Source organism: Argopecten irradians, chromosome 2 (genome assembly GCF_041381155.1).
Source record: "Argopecten irradians isolate NY chromosome 2, Ai_NY, whole genome shotgun sequence".
Taxonomy (NCBI): domain Eukaryota; kingdom Metazoa; phylum Mollusca; class Bivalvia; order Pectinida; family Pectinidae; genus Argopecten; species Argopecten irradians.
In genome coordinates, this window is record NC_091135.1 from 69,255,773 (window position 1) to 69,277,565 (window position 21,793).

At 37.3% G+C, this 21,793-nt stretch overlaps 1 protein-coding gene across 1 annotated transcript in view; it reads left to right on the forward strand.

Moving 5' to 3' along the window:
* The window catches only part of LOC138316328 (5-oxoprolinase-like), a 115,939-nt gene that overhangs the window by 70,639 nt on the left and 23,507 nt on the right, over positions 1–21,793 (forward strand). Inside the window, exon 36 of the mRNA XM_069257999.1 lies at positions 3,099–3,196. Within this exon, the coding sequence (XP_069114100.1) occupies positions 3,099–3,196 (98 nt within the window). The remainder of the gene's footprint in view (positions 1–3,098; positions 3,197–21,793) is intronic.

The window sequence follows — 21,793 nt, forward strand, 5'->3', positions numbered from 1 at the left end:
AGGCAGCCATCTTTGATTTTGGCAGTTGAAGTTTGTTATTGATATTTCTGGAGAACTATTGAAGGGATTTTGTTCAAACTTCACATGGAGGGTACCCTTGGTCCCTAGTTGTGCCATACAGATTTTGAGGCTGATCGGAAAAACAAGATGGCCGCCAGGCAGCCATCTTTGATTTTGGCAGTTGAAGTTTGTTCTCAATATTTCTTGAGAACTACTTAAGGAATTTTGTTCAAACTTCACATGGAGGGTCCCCTTGGTCCACATTTGTGCCATACAGATTTTGAGGCTGATCGGAAAAACAAGATGGCCGCCAGGCAGCCATCTTTGATTTTGGCAGTTGAAGTTTGTTAGCGATATTTCTTGAGAACTACTGAAGGCATTTTGTTCAAACTTCACATGGAGGTTACCCTTGGTCCCTATTTGTGCCATACAGATTTTGAGGCTGATAGGAAAAACAAGATGGCCGCCAGGCGGCCATCTTGGATTTTGATAGTCAAGGTTTGATATCCCTATTTCTCAAAAAGTGCTGAAGGGATCTTTCTCAAATTTAACATGTAGGTTCCCCTATGGCCCTTGTTGTGTATATTGCATTTTGGGACCGATCGGTTAACAAGATGGCCGCCAAGGAGTCATCTTGGATTTTGATAGTTGAAGTTTGTTACCGCTATTTCTCAAAAGCTACTGAAGCGATCTGTCTCAAATTTTATATGTAGTATGTTTGAAAAAGTTTAAAAAGTAGAGAAAAGATCCATCATTCCTTTGTCAGATATAGATCATTCTTTGGTGGGCGCCAAGATCCCTCTGGGATAGAGAAATTTGGATGAATTGCAGTGTAAGTCTATAGATAAACATGGTAATGTTTATAGACATTAATACCATCCTCTTTGTAGGTGGAGAACCTGGACATTTAGGTTAGTCTATAGATAGACCTGGTAATGTTTATAGACATTGATACCATCCTCTTTGTAGGTGGAGAACCTGGACATGTAGGTTAGTCTATAGATAGACCTGGTAATGTTTATAGACATTGATACCATCCTCTTTGTAGGTGGAGAACCTGGACATTTAGGTTAGTCTATAGATAAACATGGTAATGTTTATAGACATTAATACCATCCTCTTTGTAGGTGGAGAACCTGGACATTTAGGTTAGTCTATAGATAGACCTGGTAATGTTTATAGACATTGATATCATCCTCTTTGTAGGTGGAGAACCTGGACACTTAGGTTAGTCTATAGATAGACCTGGTAATGTTTATAGACATTGATACCATCCTCTTTGTAGGTGGAGAACCTGGACACTTAGGTTAGTCTATAGATAGACCTGGTAATGTTTATAGACATTGATATCATCCTCTTTGTAGGTGGAGAACCTGGACATTTAGGTTAGTCTATAGATAGACCTGGTAATGTTTATAGACATTGATATCATCTTCTTTGTAGGTGGAGAACCTGGACATGTAGGTTAGTCTATAGATAGACCTGGTAATGTTTATAGACATTGATACCATCCTCTTTGTAGGTGGAGAACCTGGACATTTAGGTTAGTCTATAGATAGACCTGGTAATGTTTATAGACATTAATACCATCCTCTTTGTAGGTGGAGAACCTGGACATTTAGGTTAGTCTATAGATAGACCTGGTAGTGTTTATAGACATTGATATCGTCCTCTTTGTAGGTGGAGAACCTGGACACGTAGGTTAGTCTGTAGATAGACATTGATATCATCCTCTTTGTAGGTGGAGAACCTGGACACTTAGGTTAGTCTATAGATAAACATGGTAATGTTTATAGACATTGATATCATCCTCTTTGTAGGTGGAGAACCTGGACATTTAGGTTAGTCTATAGATAGACCTGGTAATGTTTATAGACATTGATATCATCCTCTTTGTAGGTGGAGAACCTGGACACGTAGGTTAGTCTGTAGATAAACATGGTAATGTTTATAGACATTGATATCATCCTCTTTGTAGGTGGAGAACCTGGACACTTAGGTTAGTCTGTAGATAGACATTGATGTCGTCCTCTTTGTAGGTGGAGAACCTGGACACTTAGGTTAGTCTGTAGATAGACCTGGTAATGTTTATAGACATTGATATCGTCCTCTTTGTAGGTGGAGAACCTGGACACTAAGGTTAGTCTGTAGATAGACATTGATGTCGTCCTCTTTGTAGGTGGAGAACCTGGACACTTAGGTTAGTCTGTAGATAGACCTGGTAATGTTTATAGACATTGATATCGTCCTCTTTGTAGGTGGAGAACCTGGACACTTAGGTTAGTCTGTAGATAGACCTGGTAATGTTTATAGACATTGATATCGTCCTCTTTGTAGGTGGAGAACCTGGACACTTAGGTTAGTCTGTAGATAGACCTGGTAATGTTTATAGACATTGATATCGTCCTCTTTGTAGGTGGAGAACCTGGACACTTAGGTTAGTCTGTAGATAGACATTGATGTCGTCCTCTTTGTAGGTGGAGAACCTGGGCACTTAGGTTAGTCTATAGATATAGACATTGATATCGTCCTCTTTGTAGGTGGAGAACCTGGACACTTAGGTTAGTCTATAGATATAGACATTGATGTGTCCTCTTTGTAGGTGGAGAACCTGGGCACTTAGGTTAGTCTGTAGATAGACATTGATGTCGTCCTCTTTGTAGGTGGGGAACCTGGACACTTAGGTTAGTCTATAGATATAGACATTGATATCGTCCTCTTTGTAGGTGGAGAACCTGGACACGTAGGTTAGTCTATAGATATAGACATTGATATCGTCCTCTTTGTAGGTGGAGAACCTGGACACTTAGGTTAGTCTGTAGATAGACATTGATGTCGTCCTCTTTGTAGGTGGGGAACCTGGACACTTAGGTTAGTCTATAGATATAGACATTGATATCGTCCTCTTTGTAGGTGGAGAACCTGGACACTAAGGTTAGTCTGTAGATAGACATTGATATCGTCTTCTTTGTAGGTTGAGAACCTGGACACTTAGGTTAGTCTATAGATATAGACATTGATATCGTCCTCTTTGTAGGTGGAGAACCTGGACACTTAGGTTAGTCTGTAGATAGACATTGATATCGTCCTCTTTGTAGGTGGAGAACCTGGACACTTAGGGAGGAATCTGATGTATTATGCCGACGGGAGAATTGTCAACCTCGGCTCAAAGACCTCTGTAGACTGTCAGGCTGGGGTAAGTTGTCTTTCATTTTGTTGAAATTTGTAATGGTTTCAAAGTACATCTATTAATTAGTGCTGCAGTTCTTGAAAACAGATGCTTGTAAATATGTCTTTATTTTTAACTGGCTGCAAGAAAATTGCCCAACGGAAGTCAAAAAGTTCAGGATCAGTTCTCAAACCTGTTCTAAAACTGTTGGTTGAAAAAGTGAGAATTGTTTTACCTTAGGTTTATGAATAATTATGGCCCATCTTGATGCCTATTAATTCTTATTTCTGCATGCTTACCAACATATTTAGAACATTTTCAGGGAACTATGTATATTAAGACTTGAAGACTTAACTGTTCAGTCTTTTTGGTCTGAGGGTTAAGATGAAAGATGTTTTTTAACATCTGAAGATGTAAAATTAAAAATTGGCAAGGTTTTTACACTCTTGTAATCAAAATAGAATCAAATTGTTTGATAGTCGCAAGATTGGTTTGTTAAACGGAATAAAAAATAAATGTGTCATAGTTAAATGTGTGTTATGATTTCTCTGTTTTGGCCCTAGACCTATCAGAGGTAAAAAAATGATGTGGAGGTCTGATTTTACAGAGATAGAGATAGGGATCACAGATCGTTATATGAACAGCATTCAATGGCTGTTTTTTGGTGTGTGTGAGAGTGAATCACCCCGTACCCCAGCAGATGGCCTTTGATCTGGTGCTGTGGAATAGACATCAGGCAGCCATCAAACGGGACTTCATGGGGTTTGTCCTACCTGTGAAATGTAAATATCAGGAGAGTGTTGTCAGGGGAGGTAATTGTGTGTGCAAAACCTGATAACAAGGCCTGATCAACTATGATAGAATAAACACTAACCAGATGATATTTGGATGAGCCGACCTCCATCTCATTACAGCCAAAGCTATTCCCTTTAGAATACAGCTGACTTCCTTTTCAGAAATCTTTTTTGACAGGAAAATGAAAAACTTGATATCCCCCGTTCTAGAATGAAAATAAGGAGATGATTAAAGACGATAATACCAAGTTGAATTTACTCTGAAAACATAGTTGTTATACAGTGGAACCAAGTTATATTGAAGTCCCTTGTGAAATGAAAGTTACTAAAACTATTATCTAGATTTCATTACAACTAGGAGTACTAAAGTCATGTGTTCAAGAGCATACATTTTTGTGGAAGCAGTATTTAAATCTAGCAGCATTTTAGTCAAATTTCTCTTGATTGATGTTATTGCTGTGGCTGGGAATGAAGGACTGCAGTATTGGTGGTCGAGCGGTCAACGGTGTCCCAACATTCTACCTCTAGTCTTCAATATCTCGGTTACTAGTAGGAAACATGTAGCTAGAGACAGTTGTGAGGTGCTTGCTATAGATCATTTAATGTTTCCAGATACTCCACCTGTTTATAAAAACATTCACAAAAATCTAATATATTTGTTCTCTGTTGTAGTTATGCCTGTTCAGTGCACCAATTGCAATAAGTCTTACATCATGCATTGATATATAGCACTAAATGCACAGATGCACAATTAGTGCACTGAAGTCAATGTTGTAATTATCCTTGAGTTTAAAGTTTTTCTATGTTGGCCAATAGACTGGTGAGTAGTATAATAGACAGTTTGAGTATTGTATATGGAGAGAGAACTTCCTACCACACACTGACTACTCTTCGTCATGGAGGATAGCTGCTGGGGGGTAGGGGTTTGGTTGTATTCTTCCTAGAGATGGTAAAACTGGCTTTAGAGCTAATTGGAGTTAAAGAGGAAGTTAGGTTTATGGAACTACCCTTATTTATGTGATGATATAAAAAGCAGGTATTACGTCCTGGGTATAATATACAGAGGACTAGTGTATGGTGGGGAATTCCCTGTACCATTGGGTGCTTTACAGGGTACACGGGCACACACACCCATCCATTCTGACTCCTTCCTGTGTGATTTATCCCTTTGAACCCTCTCTTACTGTAGACAAACCTAAGGTATATAGGTAGTATGTTATGTGTTTAGGTCCACCGTTACCTGTAGTACACATAGACTTCCTGTTGTCCTCCAATAAACCAGGAATGCCTGACGTAAAACCTGGTGTTTTAGTCGTCTGGAACCTGTGGGCTCATAGATATTTACCGAAAGTTCAGCTGAATAACAGAGTGATCAGGAAGGGGAAAGCTTTGTTGAGATAATTATTCCTGCATCATTGATTAAACTGTTTGGAGGGGACAAGGTACCAAAGTTGTATATAAAATGATGCATTCACCAAAATAATTCCTAGTTCAATGTTATATTTTTATCATCAATTAAGGTCAAATTAACTGCATGTTGGTCATATCTACTGAAGTGCTCCAATTACAATACCATCTGTTGGTCAGCCAGACAACACTGTCAGTATCTATTTGTGAAAGATTAAAATAGTTAATTATAGCTGGTTTTAATGGTATTTTGCTCTGGTTTATATACAAAATGCGTCCTGAGTTGAACGTAATCAATAGAAAAAACTAAGAAGTGACACATTGGATTACAAAAAACGTTTTCTTTCAATTCTGTCAAATGAGAATAATTTTAATGGGGTTAAACATCAGAATATAAGCAGAGATCATCTATTTCCTACCATCCTGACTGATGCATCGTATTTATCTTTTGTGATCCTATTAAGTAGCATTTCCTCTGTTGCTACAGAAGCTGTAACTATGTAATTCACACTCTCTCTGTAGCTTCACACAGGTAGATGATGGATTCGTGTTGTCATAGAGATGTAGCGTTCTAAGTGAGCTAGTTTGAGGCCTGGCATCTATCGTATCACCAGGGGGGCTATGTGGTGCAATCCACTTAATTCCCTGACAATACATGCCAAAACTGAATCAGAAATCGTTACAGTGCATATTGCTGTCGACTTGGCTTTTGTTTGGTACTTTGATATTGTGTCTGTATATTCATTACTTTCATTGCAGTGTAGTGATAAATAATTGTCTAAATATCTCCTGCCAAGAAAAGCATGTTGAATAACGTTAATGTAGTTACCAAACTGACCCCATCTTTAAGAACGGTTTTCACTCTCATTATCATGTACTAGGAATTCAATTTCCAGTTTCAGGGAAATTTTCATACACAAGATGTTTTTCATTCTTCAGTTTAATCTGATCTTGATAAAGGAAATTACTTTCATTTTCCATGCAAAATATTGGGAGTAAATCCAATACTTCTGTGTATATATAGACCGTTATTAAAGAGAAATTATACCATTAGCATTATATGATATTAGATAATGCTTTTGATGGAGTTTTAATAATATCAATTAAGTATGTTTTTGCAAGGCATAAAGCAGGTGAAGCCATGAACTGTTAAAAGAATTACAGTAAAAAGATTCCATAAAATTGTTTTTCTTTATCATTTTGAACATCTGTGAACCACATTGAAACGTCACCCATACAGAGACGAGGCAGCAATTGTTCATTGATGCACTGTGAAACTTTCATAGCATTATAACTATCAATCATATGCAGTTCAATTAAATGGATTTCTCACTGATGATATATCTAGTTAGGTTTACCCACTTTTTTTCTATCATTTGTGTCCTCCCTATATTAACCATTCCATGGTAAGTTGACGTACTATTTGTCCATTATTTGTTTTCCTATATTAACCATTCCATGGTAAGTTGACGTACTATTTGTCCATTATTTGTTTTCCTATATTAACCATTCCATGGTAAGTTGACGTACTATTTGTCCATTATTTGTTTTCCTATCTTAACCATTCCATGGTAAGATCACCTACTGTTTGTCCATTATTTGTTTTCCTATATTAACCATTCCATGGTAAGTTGACGTACTATTTGTTCATTATTTGTTTTCCTATCTTAACCATTCCATGGTAAGATCACCTACTATTTGTCCATTATTTGTTTTCCTATATTAACCATTCCATGGTAAATTGACTTTCTATTTGTTCATTATTTGTTTTCCTTTATTAACCATTCCATGGTAAGTTGACGTACTATTTGTCCATTATTTGTTTTCCTATCTTAACCATTCCATAGTAAGATCACCTACTGTTTGTCCATTATTTGTTTTCCTATATTAACCATTCCATGGTAAGGTCACATACTGTGTGTATTATATTTGTGTTTCTCTATAAATCATCAGAGATTCTACAGTGTAGGTTTTGTGGAAGCCACAGATTCCCTAGGCTCAGATTCAGATGTAGATAATTGTGGGTAGATAGTGTACATGTCAGCTTTTATACGTATCATTGTTTATCTCCTAGGCTTTGGGAGACTAGAGATATTCCTCGTTTATGTAGAAAACACAGAAAGGTTCATCTTTCCATCTATCTTTCTTTGTACGCCTTCTCCATGGAAAGATCTCATCCCTCATTGTATGTTTTTGAGATTCCTCTTTGTTGGATCCTTCATTGTATGTTTTTGAGATTCCTCTTTGTTGGATTCGTAAGTTTACTGTATGACAATGGCCGTAGTTATTACTAAGAGTTATTACATTACTGTATATAATTGGTAGCATCTTTTCTATCATTTACCCGAGGTAGTTTGAATTCTAAAAAAGCAATCAATCTGCCTTCTAAATTGTAATGATTTCCGCCATCGATACATTCTACATATAACAGATTCATAAACGTAAGTTTTGTGATGAATGGTTTTATTATACCCAATTTGCTGTTAAATTTGACGACAGACGTACGAGGTCGTAAGGTATACTAGTGCCAAAATCAACCACAACGGTGTTTGGATAATGTATTTATGCATATTTGATATAGCATTTGATTGTCAGGACAGTATAATAAAACACATGGAGTTTTCAATGTTTTGCTGAACACTGTTTCAGATCGTAATTTATTTACTCCTATTCCAATTCTTATTTAACTAGCCATGAAACTTATTTCTTTAGAAGGACGATTTATTTCATTGTTTTCTATCTTTCATTGAAGTTTCAGCATGCATATACATCACAATTAGGACAAACTTTGAACTTGATGACAACCCTAACTTGATGACAACCCTAACTTGATGACAACCCTAACTTGAATAATATCTACACATTTATCAAAAACTCATTGATGGACTTAACACTCGTTAGCGGTAGCAAGCACCTGCATGGTCTCGCAATTATCAACTGGCTAATTGCATGGTGATCGTTGAAGTGGACCAGGCTCGTGGATGGTGTAGAATCGTTGTAATTGGGGGTATATCTGTGACTGTTATTCCGTGTGGTCCTCCCTATCTCTAGTGCTCTATGTACCCTCTCTAATGGGGGTCACGATTTATTGGCCAACACCCAGCTGTGATGAGAGAGAAATTGACCACTTCCATTATAGCAATCAGTTTCACATTCAGTTTGATGTTTTTTCTCCAGCCAAGATAACAAGCTGTAAATAAGACCCCACTTCTACACCCCATAGTCGGTCCTGATAACAAGCAGATACTAACCGGAGTGGTCAATGTCTGCAGCCTTTCCACATCTCACAATAGAGGAAGAAATGAAGTAGTGGTTTGACACATGATAAGAGGAAAACGCCATAGTTATATGAAGGTGTTTTTAACCACAATTCTATGGCAATAGATAGAAGCCATCACTCCTTTATGCGAAATGTCTGGATTATTAAATCGACAATATTTTTTATATTGATGTACCGTGAAAAAGCAATTTCCTTGGTGACCACCTTGCAAAACAAATTGGCAGTTACGAAAATCCTAGTTAGAAAATGTCGTTGAATCAAAACATCAAGACCCAGTATGGTGATATCAGGTTAGATTTTTCTTTAATGAACACCTTAATCATGCATTGGAATCCAGTTTATTGAAGTGCTTGGGTGATCACGGAGTAACCAGTTTACGATATTTCAAATTGGACATTGTTTCATTTGAAATGGGGCATATTTTTATTTCAAATGGGGCATTGTTTCGACGTATCACTTTTTGTCTTATATACCAGTTCTTATCTCATCAATGTTGACCCCGTGACAAAGACCAGACTGTTCCTGTGAGGTGGTTGTTTGGGCCACGCGCCGATACTTTAAAACAGTCCTATCTGTGCATGAGACCATGGATTAGAAAAGTTTATCAGCACTCAATGCCTTAAAGAGTGGCATATGTCTTGGGTTTCCTATTGGTGTGTATACATCTGGGACAGAATCTGTACAAGGTTAAGACGGTGCCGTTATCTGTCGCTCAGGGCAATGAAAGTCATGTTTTGTTTGATACAATAATCAGAAGCTGTTAAAACTACACCCTATTTTTAAACTGTAAATGACAAAAATCAATCAATTTATAACTAGCTGATGCCCCGACGTTTAAGCCAATGTAGAACATACTGATATGAAACTCTACGCGTTTTGAAGATTTTAACAGCTTTAAAGTATGACCAACTTCAAACAGAAAATTTAATTTTGCATTTCAACAGCGATCTAAGTACTGATTTCACTGGACCGTATCTAAGGTATAAATAGTTTTCTTCGGAAATGCTGCCAGATTTTAAGATGTTATGATATATGCGGTGTGCTAGATTCTAGACGATAACAAAGAATTAAGGGAACCATTCATGAGGGCGAGAAGATTTACTGTGTGATACTACATATATCAAATTCTCTCTATCTGTGTGAGGAAAACTGCAAAGTCCTGGTATTAGATTTGGGTGTCAGGAGCATCATGGATTATCACAGGGATCAAAACAAACCTAAAAACGAAGACCTCTGATGGAGGAGATAGATGTGGTGGGTGTATATAGATAGGGGCGCAGTGGTTTTTTTGTCTCCCAAACATAATGCCGGAGGTTTGTCCTATCGAGATTTAAGATTTACATTTCATGATGTCTGGTAGCTGATCGGTCCATTTGTTTAAAATGTCGATTTTTCAATTCAAATGTGGAATTTAATAATGATTAAATGTCTTTCCCTGCCAACATGAGAAAAATAAACTAATTAATCTTATAATCCTATATAAAAACACTGAGGTTGAATTACAGGATAATGGTAATGCCAAATGATATTTACGTTAGGATAAACTAAAGGAACTTAAAGGGTGTTGTCATCAGGGAGATACTTTGTCTAATGCCAAAAGACTCATAAATGGTAGATACTTGATGGTATACTCCCTGTTTAAATTTGTGTTATTGTGCACGTCTATACATCACTTTGTTGAAGTTGAACAGAACTAAATAGATCAAAAGTGCGAAAAATGTTAGTTAGATGGACAAAAAGAGGTCCGTAAATACCATGGAATTATGTTTGCTGAGATTTGACTTAACAAAAGCATTATTGATTGTTTACTGATTGTGTTAACGTCTATTAACAGGGTGTGTTTTGATTATGTAATAAACATTCGAATGAAATAATCCTGGATAATTGTTGGAACTTCATGTCTATGATACAATGATCATTATTATCAATAGACAAATGAAACAGGCGTTCTCCAGGATATTCATGCCCCTACAAATATTGTTTTACCCACACTGTTTCAATAACACTTCTATTTCTCTCACAAACTCACGTGTAATATATTTATAATGTAAAACATCGCCAGTTCTAGTCTATCATATTGGTTTCTCTTCTTTACCGTTATGAAGTTTGAGCAGTGTTTATCGAGATGCACCCAACAGCCATGTTAGTTTCATTTATAATCATTATAAACTGAATTGCATAATAAAATCACGAGGGTGTATTTTCCTAAGTCATTTTTAAATACAGTGTTCGCGGTATAAGCATTTTGTATTATTGGATCTGGTTCTGATTTAAGTTAGAGGTAACACTAGCTTAATAACAGCTTTGAACTTGTTACAACCTTCATCTAAAACATAACTGTAGTGAAATTAAAAACGTCTGTATCAACTTAGACCCTGTGTGACAAAGGAGAGAGTGATTCCAGTCGATCCACATATAGTGTTTACTAATAAAGGCCACACCCCTTCACTGCCATTAACGTGGCCCCCTGGGGATGCAGGCCTCCGCCGAAACTGTCGGGGCTCGTGCCTGATCTGGAGGGTTTGCCCCTCCCCAGGACGGGATGGATGTATCGAGGCCCCAACAGCGGGGGAACGAAAACAGAGCCAGGGTCTGGTGAACCGAGGTCACGGGCAACACCAGTAATATACCTACCATCCGCGGACTAAAACACATTACAGGCCTCACACTGGTCATACAAGTATGGTTAGCTTAATGGTATTCTCAATATTTCAAGATTTTATTCTACTTAGACACAAAAAAGTGTCTTAATACATGTTTTGTGCATGGCACGGAAGATTATAGATATATATAAACATGGATTCTTGTAATGTACTTTACTTGACTTTGTGTAGAAATGTACTTTATGGGTGCTGTCGTCTTTTATTGCATCTTCTACAACTTTCGATTGTTGTTTTTGTTTCTTTGAGATGTAGAAGAAAAAGATCGTTTTTTTTTATCAAATTCTTCAATTAATTTGCAAAATTCTCAATTTTGTAAACACCTGTGAAATAAGGCATACAATAGAAGCAACATCTCATGCACAACGAATCATTAATGTTTATTAACGCTTTTATTTAAAATCAAATATCTTTATGTGTCGAAATGACTTAAGATCAAAGGCGTTTATCGTTGATATAAGAGAACAAATCAATCCGCCAGTGGAGATAAAACACATATTCATATATTTAGATGTAAGTTGACCATAAGAAGTGTGATATTGTACCAGAATGCGAACTACGACTGGTATTCATTACCACTGTCGGATCAATTAATTCACCCCCTCCTGTGGGGAGGATCTGTCTCTATCAACATTGGTTTTGTACTGAGAAAACACTATTCTTTGTGATACTCACGTGTCTCCCTGGAGAACTGGAAATCCCATTATTGATGGTGTGGGGTACCGGAGTAACGTGGTATCCAGCTGCTGATTACAACGGGTAGCCACGTCTAGTTAACTTTGATATTGCTTTAGGTCCTGTAAATACTAAGTATACAGAGAAATACTGGCGTTTTAGTACTCGATGTGAATGTATGTTCATGCTGTATGAAAGCAGGGACATAAAGTTAACATGTATGGAGGGACTAACGATTGCAACGCAAGGACGACATACAGGTATCACAATGTCGGCGTCCAAGAAAAGGTTTCCATGCGATAACTTTAATATTTATTGTCCGATTTCAACAAAATTTGGTATATTACATTATACATGTATCAATAAAATCTCGGATGATTTCGATACTGGTCAAAATCCGTCAATATTTGCAAGAGTTACGGGTTTTAAAAATCGTCAAAACAGATAAATCCATAGTTTTCTTATTAGTTTGCATTATTATATTGCTTTAAATCAATGGAATCTAGGATAGGTTTGATACTGGTCAAAATCCGTCGATATTTGAAAATCGTAAAAACAGATAATTCATCGGATTTTACTCTACGTTACTGTTTTCCAAGTGTTTTTCCAAGAGAATTTGCTGATCTGGCATGTGGAAATTGGTGATTGCATGAATTCAGATCATAATGAGTTGTAATTAAATTTCACTTGCTTAGGTATGAAACATAATGTGAAAGTTATATTAGACACATGTAAATGTTTTAAAAGATGGGCCCAGATACGTAATTGATAACTTTACCTAATTATTAACAATATTTTCAACTGTAAATAACTATTTTTGTGATGCTGTGTAGGCGACACATCTACTTTTGTGGAATTGTTCTTTTTATCAATGAGTTTTATGGTTAACAATTGGCATGATTCTATTGAACAACTAAAAGATACACACATTTTAGGAATATCACATGATAGAATCAAATATTCTGAATATAATCATTGACTATTTTGCAATTGTTTACAAATGTTCATCAAGTATAAAAATGAAGTTCGATAATTGGGCTTTTACACCATCAACACTACAGTATATAAATTGACTACTGTGTCCGGTGCTGATCCAAATATAAAAGATATAACGCGTGATACATTTAGGAATCGTGTAACGCGAGCACATGAGGCTGCTTTAACGATACCGAGAATGTTCCACATGTGACACCAAGTCAACAAAGCTTTTTACCCGTGACGGTAGTGGCAGCCATTTGCGACATCTAATGTGATATTTTAATACTGCGTTAATAATATTTACTGGCACTGCACACGTATGAAAGTACATTTCCACGGCGACCAGCATGGAATTAATTTTTTGTGTTATTAGACATTAACATGTGTCGGACCTCGTGTCGTTACATAATTAACATCCATTACACCCTCCTGTGTGTTGTTTCTGAAAACAACAGACCCTCGTCATTATACACACATCGAGTGCACATCTATACTCCTCGCTGATTTGAATTTAAGGAATACAAAAAATGACAAAGTGATTTCAACGTCTGTCTGACGATCTGGATTTTATCTTAGAAGTAAATAAGAAGAATTAATGTAAACATCTCGCAGGAGCACGTGCCTAATGACTGAAGGACATATCCAAGCATGCCGTTTCAAACAGTGGTCAGATAGATGTATCACGTAGTCATCAAACGTAGGATAATTGCCATTCTGTTAACAAAATGATTTTCGTGGCTAATTAATATGCCGTTTTCATTCGACTTTTTCTAGGCGATTTAATATCACCACTTACTGCTCAAAAACTGTATTTCGTTTCAATTCTAGTTGACAACACAATACACGAAATTTTATAGCACGCAAAAATAGGTCTGTATATAGTATGTCACTACAACACGCAAAATAGGTCTGTATAAAGTAGGTCATTACAGCACGCAAAATAGGTCTGTATATAGTATGTCACTACAGCACGCAAAATAAGTCTGTATATTGTATGTCACTATAGCACGCAAAATAAGTCTGTATATTGTATGTCACTATAGCACGCAAAAATAGGTCTGTATATAGTAGGTCACTACAGGACGCAAAAATAGGTCTGTATATAGCATGTCACTACAGCACGCAAAAATAGGTCTGTATAAAGTAGGTCACTACAGCACGCAAAGTAAGTCTGTATATAGTATGTCACTACAGCACGCAAAATAGGTCTGCTTATAGCATGTCACTACAGGACGCAAAAATAGGTCTGTATATAGTGTATCATTACAGCACGCAAAAATAGGTCTGTATAAAGTAGGTCACTACAGCACGCAAAATAGGTCTGTATATAGTATGTCACTACAGCACACAAAAATAGGCCTGTACATAGTGTATCATTACAGCACGCAAAAATAGGTCTGTATATAGTAGGTCACTTCGCTTACAAAAATAGGTCTGTATATAGTAGGTCACTACGTTTACAAAAATAGGTTTGTATATAGTAGGTCACTACAGCACGCAAAATAGGTTTGTATATAGTATGTCACTACAGCACGCAAAAATAGATCTGTATAAAGTGGGTCACTACAGCACGCAAAAATAGGTCTGTATAAAGCATGTCACTACAGCACGCAAAAATAGGTCTGTATATAGTAGTCACTACAGCACGCAAAATAGGTCTGTAATAGTAGGTCACTACAGCACGCAAAATAGGTCTGTATATAGTATGTCACTATAGCACGCAAAAATAGGTCTGTATAAAGTAGGTCACTACAGCACGCAAAAATAGGTCTGTATAAAGTATGTCACTACAGCACGCAAAAATAGGTCTGTATATAGCATGTCACTACAGACGCAAAAATAGGTATGTATATAGTGTATCATTACAGCACGCAAAATAGGTCTGTATAAAGTAGGTCACTACAGCGCGCAAAATAGGTCTGTATATAGTAGTCATCAAATAGTCTAATTTTCACTACAGCACACAAAAATAGGCCTGTACATAGTGTATCATTACAGCACGCAAAAATAGGTCTGTATATAGTAGGTCACTTCGCTTACAAAAATAGGTCTGTATATAGTAGGTCACTACGTTTACAAAAATAGGTTTGTATATAGTAGGTCACTACGTTTACAAAAATAGGTCTGCTTATAGTAGGTCACTACGTTTACAAAAATAGGTCTGCTTATAGTAGGTCACTACGTTTACAAAAATAGGTCTACTTATAGTAGGTCACTATAGCACGTAAAAATAGATGTGAATATAGTATATCACTACGTTTTGATTTCAACATGCATCCATTTAACATAAAGGAAAATCTTTTAATGTACGCTAGATCATTGAAGATGATACTTAAAATGAAACAATCATTTATATATACAGACCTATTTTAGTGTGCTATAGTGACCTACTATATACAGACCTATTTTAGTGTGCTATAGTGACCTACTATATACAGACCTATTTTAGTGTGCTATAGTGACTTACTATATACAGACCTATTTTAGTGTGCTTTAGTGACCTACTATATACAGACTTATTTTAGTGTGTTATAGTGACTTACTTAAAATGAAACAGTGACTTACTATATACAGACCTATTTTAGTGTGCTATAGTGACCTACTATATACAGACCTATTTTAGTGTGCTATAGTGACCTACTATATACAGACCTATTTTAGTGTGCTATAGTGACCTACTATATACAGACCTATTTTAGTGTGTTATAGTGACCTACTATATACAGACCTATTTTAGTGTGCTATAGTGACCTACTATATACAGACCTATTTTAGTGTGCTATAGTGACCTACTATATACAGACCTATTTTAGTGTGCTATAGTGACTTACTATATACAGACCTATTTTAGTGTGCTATAGTGACCTACTATATACAGACCTATTTTTACTCGTTCCATTTTAACGACTGGCCCATCTTAGCTCACAACATACTACTGCATGCTTTTGTTACAAGATGATAAAGTTGTTTCATATTTTCAATCTATGACAGACGCTAACTTATTTACCTTTATACATAATTATAATGTTCATATATGTTTAAAAGAGGAATTGCTATAGTACAATAACTGAAATACATTTCCTTTGTTACTTTTGTTCCTAAAGGGCTATCCTTTACACTGTACTTAAACCTTTTCATTCAAAAGATTGTTTGATAAATTATAACGTTTCCATATCCTTCACACATTAGTCTCGCATATCATACAGAAGACTATTATGTGAGTGAATAATAGTACACCCTTAAACACTATAAAAATTTCCATGCAGGAAGATGTTTTACTTTTTGATACAAACTTCAGATTAAACGTACACCTGGTAGCCAGAAAGATATCAACGAACAGCATAGGGCGACTTTGATGTTACAAAAAAAGTTGAGTAATACTTTCTCACATCTGGACGATGTCAGTATTTTATAGCAAACTATTTTATGGTTTTATGTGACGAACCCCAGGAAGGGTTCATTGTAGAGGTCGCTATCACGAGTAATTCCAGGTGATGTGTGTTGGATCTAGGAAGTGAGTAAATCCCCTAGACCACTCTTCTTGCTTTACTGGAACCTACTGATTACTTTTTATTAGTCTCCCTTGTTAAAGTTGAACCCAAACCCAATGTTATAGTTCAACCCAAGCCCAATTTTAAAGTTATGTTAAATGTTATGATTTTGGTTATAAATACGATTGAAATCAGATTGAAAAGTGAGTGATAAATGCATTTTTGTCAAAACTTTGTTATACTGAAATGTTTGATATATTGAATAGAAAAAAAAACTTTACCGTTACCTCGATCCTGTTTTATTTTGGAAGTCGTGAGGTATGTAGTAGGTCCGCTGTGTACTTTTCCCGGTACCGCCATATGTGCTGAATGTGTAGTATAAAAGGTTATATAACAACACAAACAAGTGCAATATTCTTAACATTCCTCGTAGAATGACAAATTACCCTGTATCTATTGACTACCAATCAGATGGAAGTGCTCAGTAACTCACGATTTGATCTTTGCTATAACTTGCCTTACAATTTACCACAAACGAAAGTTATGTTCCTACTTCTCCATGCCTACTAAACATTGAAGTGTTTAGCGCAGTTAGCCCTTTGATTGGGATATTGAAGTCCGTTCTCTTCGTGAAGGTTGACAGACATTGTTCTGACTTTGGTGTGTGAAGGACGAGATGGGACGAGATAGCCATGCCATATGATGTGTTCAGACTTAATTGTGGACTTATTATCCCTGGTTTATTCAAATATAAATACTGCATATATTTAATGGATGTTTTCTGGTATTTATGATTATGAATTAAAAACACAATATTGAAGGCTGCTTGCAGTTTGAAGAAATCACCTTTTGGGAGCTTAAAAAATAAAGAATAAATTTTAGTCGATTTCATCGTTGAAAGAAGAAGACATGGACGTGTATATATGCCGGCAACAATTACATTTCCCTTGATCAAACGCCCACTAAGACACACTCCTGTATCCATTCTATTTCCGCTTAGACTACAATGACTCGACACGTTAATGTTTCCTCACGCCTCGGTACCTACCAAAATACACATAGACACACGATATGTATAATTCAAACTGCACATCTTTCATGTGAAACAAATTTAGAACCAGGTAAATACAATCATTCGAAACCAGAATGTGCTCAAAACAATTTATTTTGATGTACATAAAGGCAAACCTGTTTTGTTAAATGCTGAATTGTGTCTATTCTTCACACACTGTTTCAATGTAATCGTTCATGCTGTAATAGTTTTTAGTGTTAACAGTTTACCTCGGGGGCTAATCTTCTGTTTTTGTTGACGGAGCCGCCCTATAGAGGAAGTTGCTTGTCAGCAGAAGTCTAGATCTGGATTTGTATAGTCTTCCAGACTTGGCATGTACGCAAACTGTGTAATATTTTCTCGTTTTTCCTCAGTTTGGCAAAAAGTGCCGACAGCTCCTGTCGTCACAGAGGATTGTAACTGTTACACCACGAGGACAATGTTACTTAGTCACCCCTAACGATAGTATCAGTTATGTATTCTACATAACGTTTAGTTACAACTTATGTGTCATGTACATAGTTACCATAACAACGGTGGTCTCAGGTTGCTTCCATTTACAAATGCCTGTGTGTCTCGTGTCTACCTGAAACCACCGTAGTCAAAGTTTACCTGACACACAGGTATTTGTAAATGGAAGCAACTTAAACTAAAACCTACAAAGATCAGAAAGGATTTTGAGGAATACAAAGTTTGCTCTGCATCGAAAAAATATGACAAATTCACCGTTCAGTAACTACAGCCATTTCCTAATAGGAATATAATGTCGCAGGATACAATGTATGCAGCTGATACTTGACATCCTTTGACAAAAGATTGCGTAGTAACGATGTGACTCTTTGAAGTAAGGTTCCAGTAATGGGAGGACCACAGACGTCATACGTAGTAATGCTTTGCTCGTGATTTAGTGTGATAGCTGCATTGGTATGGTATGAAGAAAGGGGAGATTAGAAATTTTATGAAAAAAAACGTATTCTGCAATTTCGATGTCGATTGAGAAGAAAAGAAACATACCTGAATTTACTTTTGAATAAAGAGACGCCTAAAAGGGCGATACTCTCAACAAAAAGGTATACAAAATGTCTGGTAATGACTACTCCAGAAGTAACATTGAATACAAAATAACTAGTTATTTGGGTTTAAGAAATTAGACTTAACCAATTAAAACAAGGCAGCTTTTGAACTACCAGAATAAAGTTATATAGCAAAGTGAGTGGCAAGAAGCCATTATCCATTAATGGTCCATTTCAACAAATATGCATTTGTAAATATATGGTATCGCATTATCTCACCCACTCACGGCAGAATATGATCATTATTGTTCATGAAGTAGAGTGGTGTTCTATTTTCGGATTATTATCGACATTACAATTTCACAGCGGGTATGAACACCAGAGAAATTCTCTATTCTTTTGTCTCTGAAGACGACACCCTGGGAACCATTTGTCTTTTACTTATTCAACATACACATTTGCGATGGTATGTGGAGAAATATGTCATTGTGTCGGGGTGGTATCAGTTAGGCTGGAAATTCATTTACCCGATCCGACATCCCATAGGGAGGTGTCACTATAAGCAGCCATGCACATTGGTAATGCTCTGATAGTGGTGTGCAATACTGTCAGTTCTCAGGGTGGTCCAATACACAAAAACCTACCGGATTCGTCACTTTTTGTAGAACTGAAAGATGAAAAAATAAACTGTTATTAAATCACATGGATTACAGTCGAATTGACGTATGTGTTGTACGCAGCCGTAACATTTTGACTGGATCTCAGTCGACTTGATGAGATGTTGAATTCTAAAACGTGATAGGGACTGCATGAGCGGCTGTATCATCTGATTGTAGTCTGAGAGTGTTCACACGGTTTTAGATCTTAAACTGACGATTTGGGTATACATTGTGTTCTTGCATGCGCTATATATTTATGAAATAATACATACGGCATAACATAGTCATAGTTTCATTACATCACGTTTAATATAGTAATATTATGGTTTTATAATCTTGTATGTGAGAAATTCAGTCGATTGCTAATATGATAAAGTAAGTCGATTTTTAAATGTGAGAAAACATGTTTATTCCATATTAGGTTGACGTTTACTTAATTGCATATCAGATTGTAGATGGATGGTATCACATCAGATCTACTGCAAACTGTAAAAAGGGGTCAACTGAAGCAAATATTGTGAGCGAAGAAGTTCGAACATTGCCTTTTGATTTGGAATCTAGTAATGTTACTGTCCTAGAGCACCCATTCCGCTTTGATTTCGAATCTAGTAATGTTACTGTCCTGGAGCACCCATTCCGCTTTGATTTGGAATCTAGTAATGCTACTGTCCTGGAGCACCCATTCCGCTTTGATTTGGAATCTAGTAATGCTACTGTCCTGGAGCACCCATTCCGCTTTGATTTGGAATCTAGTAATGCTACTGTCCTGGAGCACCCATTCCGCTTTGATTTGGAATCTAGTAATGTTACTGTCCTGGAGCACCCATTCCGCTTTGATTTGGAATCTAGTGATGCTACTGTCCTGGAGCACCCATTCCGCTTTGATTTGGAATCTAGTATGTACTGTCCTGGAGCACCCATTGCTTGATTTGAATCTAGTATGTACTGTCCTGGAGCACCCATTCCGCTTTGATTTGGAATCTAGTAATGTTACTGTCCTGGAGCACCCATTCCGCTTTGATTTGGAATCTAGTAATGCTACTGTCCTGAGAGCACCCATTCCGCTTTGATTTGGAATCTAGTAATGCTACTGTCCTGGAGCACCCATTCCGCTTTGATTTGGAATCTAGTAATGCTACTGTCCTGGAGCACCCATTCCGCTTTGATTTGGAATCTAGTAATGTTACTGTCCTGGAGCACCCATTCCGCTTTGATTTGGAATCTAGTAATGCTACTGTCCTGGAGCACCCATTCCGCTTTGATTTGGAATCTAGTAATGCTACTGTCCTGGAGCACCCATTCCGCTTTGATTTGGAATCTAGTAATGCTACTGTCCTGGAGCACCCATTCCGCTTTGATTTGGAATCTAGTAATGCTACTGTCCTGGAGCACCCATTCCGCTTTGATTTGGAATCTAGTGATGCTACTGTCCTGGAGCACCCATTCCGCTTTGATTTGGAATCTAGTAATGCTACTGTCCTGGAGCACCCATTCCGCTTTGATTTGGAATCTAGTAATGCTACTGTCCTGGAGCACCCATTCCGCTTTGATTTGGAATCTAGTAATGCTATACTGTCCTGGAGCACCCATTCCGCTTTGATTTGGAATCTAGTAATGTTACTGTCCTGGAGCACCCATTCCTCTTTGATTTGGAATCTAGTGATGCTACTGTCCTGGAGCACCCATTCCGCTTTGATTTGGAATCTAGTGATGCTACTGTCCTGGAGCACCCATTCCGCTTTGATTTGGAATCTAGTAATGCTACTGTCCTGGAGCACCCATTCCGCTTTGATTTGGAATCTAGTAATGCTACTGTCCTGGAGCACCCATTCCGCTTTGATTTGGAATCTAGTAATGCTACTGTCCTGGAGCACCCATTCCGCTTTGATTTGGAATCTAGTAATGCTACTGTCCTGGAGCACCCATTCCGCTTTGATTTGGAATCTAGTAATGCTACTGTCCTGGAGCACCCATTCCGCTTTGATTTGGAATCTAGTGATGCTACTGTCCTGGAGCACCCATTCCGCTTTGATTTGGAATCTAGTAATGTTACTGTCCTGGAGCACCCATTCCGCTTTGATTTGGAATCTAGTAATGCTACTGTCCTGGAGCACCCATTCCGCTTTGATTTGGAATCTAGTAATGTTACTGTCCTGGAGCACCCATTCCTCTTTGATTTGGAATCTAGTAATGCTACTGTCCTGGAGCACCCATTCCGCTTTGATTTGGAATCTAGTAATGTTACTGTCCTGGAGCACCCATTCCGCTTTGATTTGGAATCTAGTAATGCTACTGTCCTGGAGCACCCATTCCGCTTTGATTTGGAATCTAGTAATGTTACTGTCCTGGAGCACCCATTCCGCTTTGATTTGGAATCTAGTGATGCTACTGTCCTGGAGCACCCATTCCGCTTTGATTTGGAATCTAGTAATGTTACTGTCCTGGAGCACCCATTCCGCTTTGATTTGGAATCTAGTAATGCTACTGTCCTGGAGCACCCATTCCGCTTTGATTTGGAATCTAGTAATGCTACTGTCCTGGAGCACCCATTCCGCTTTGATTTGGAATCTAGTAATGCTACTGTCCTGGAGCACCCATTCCGCTTTGATTTGGAAT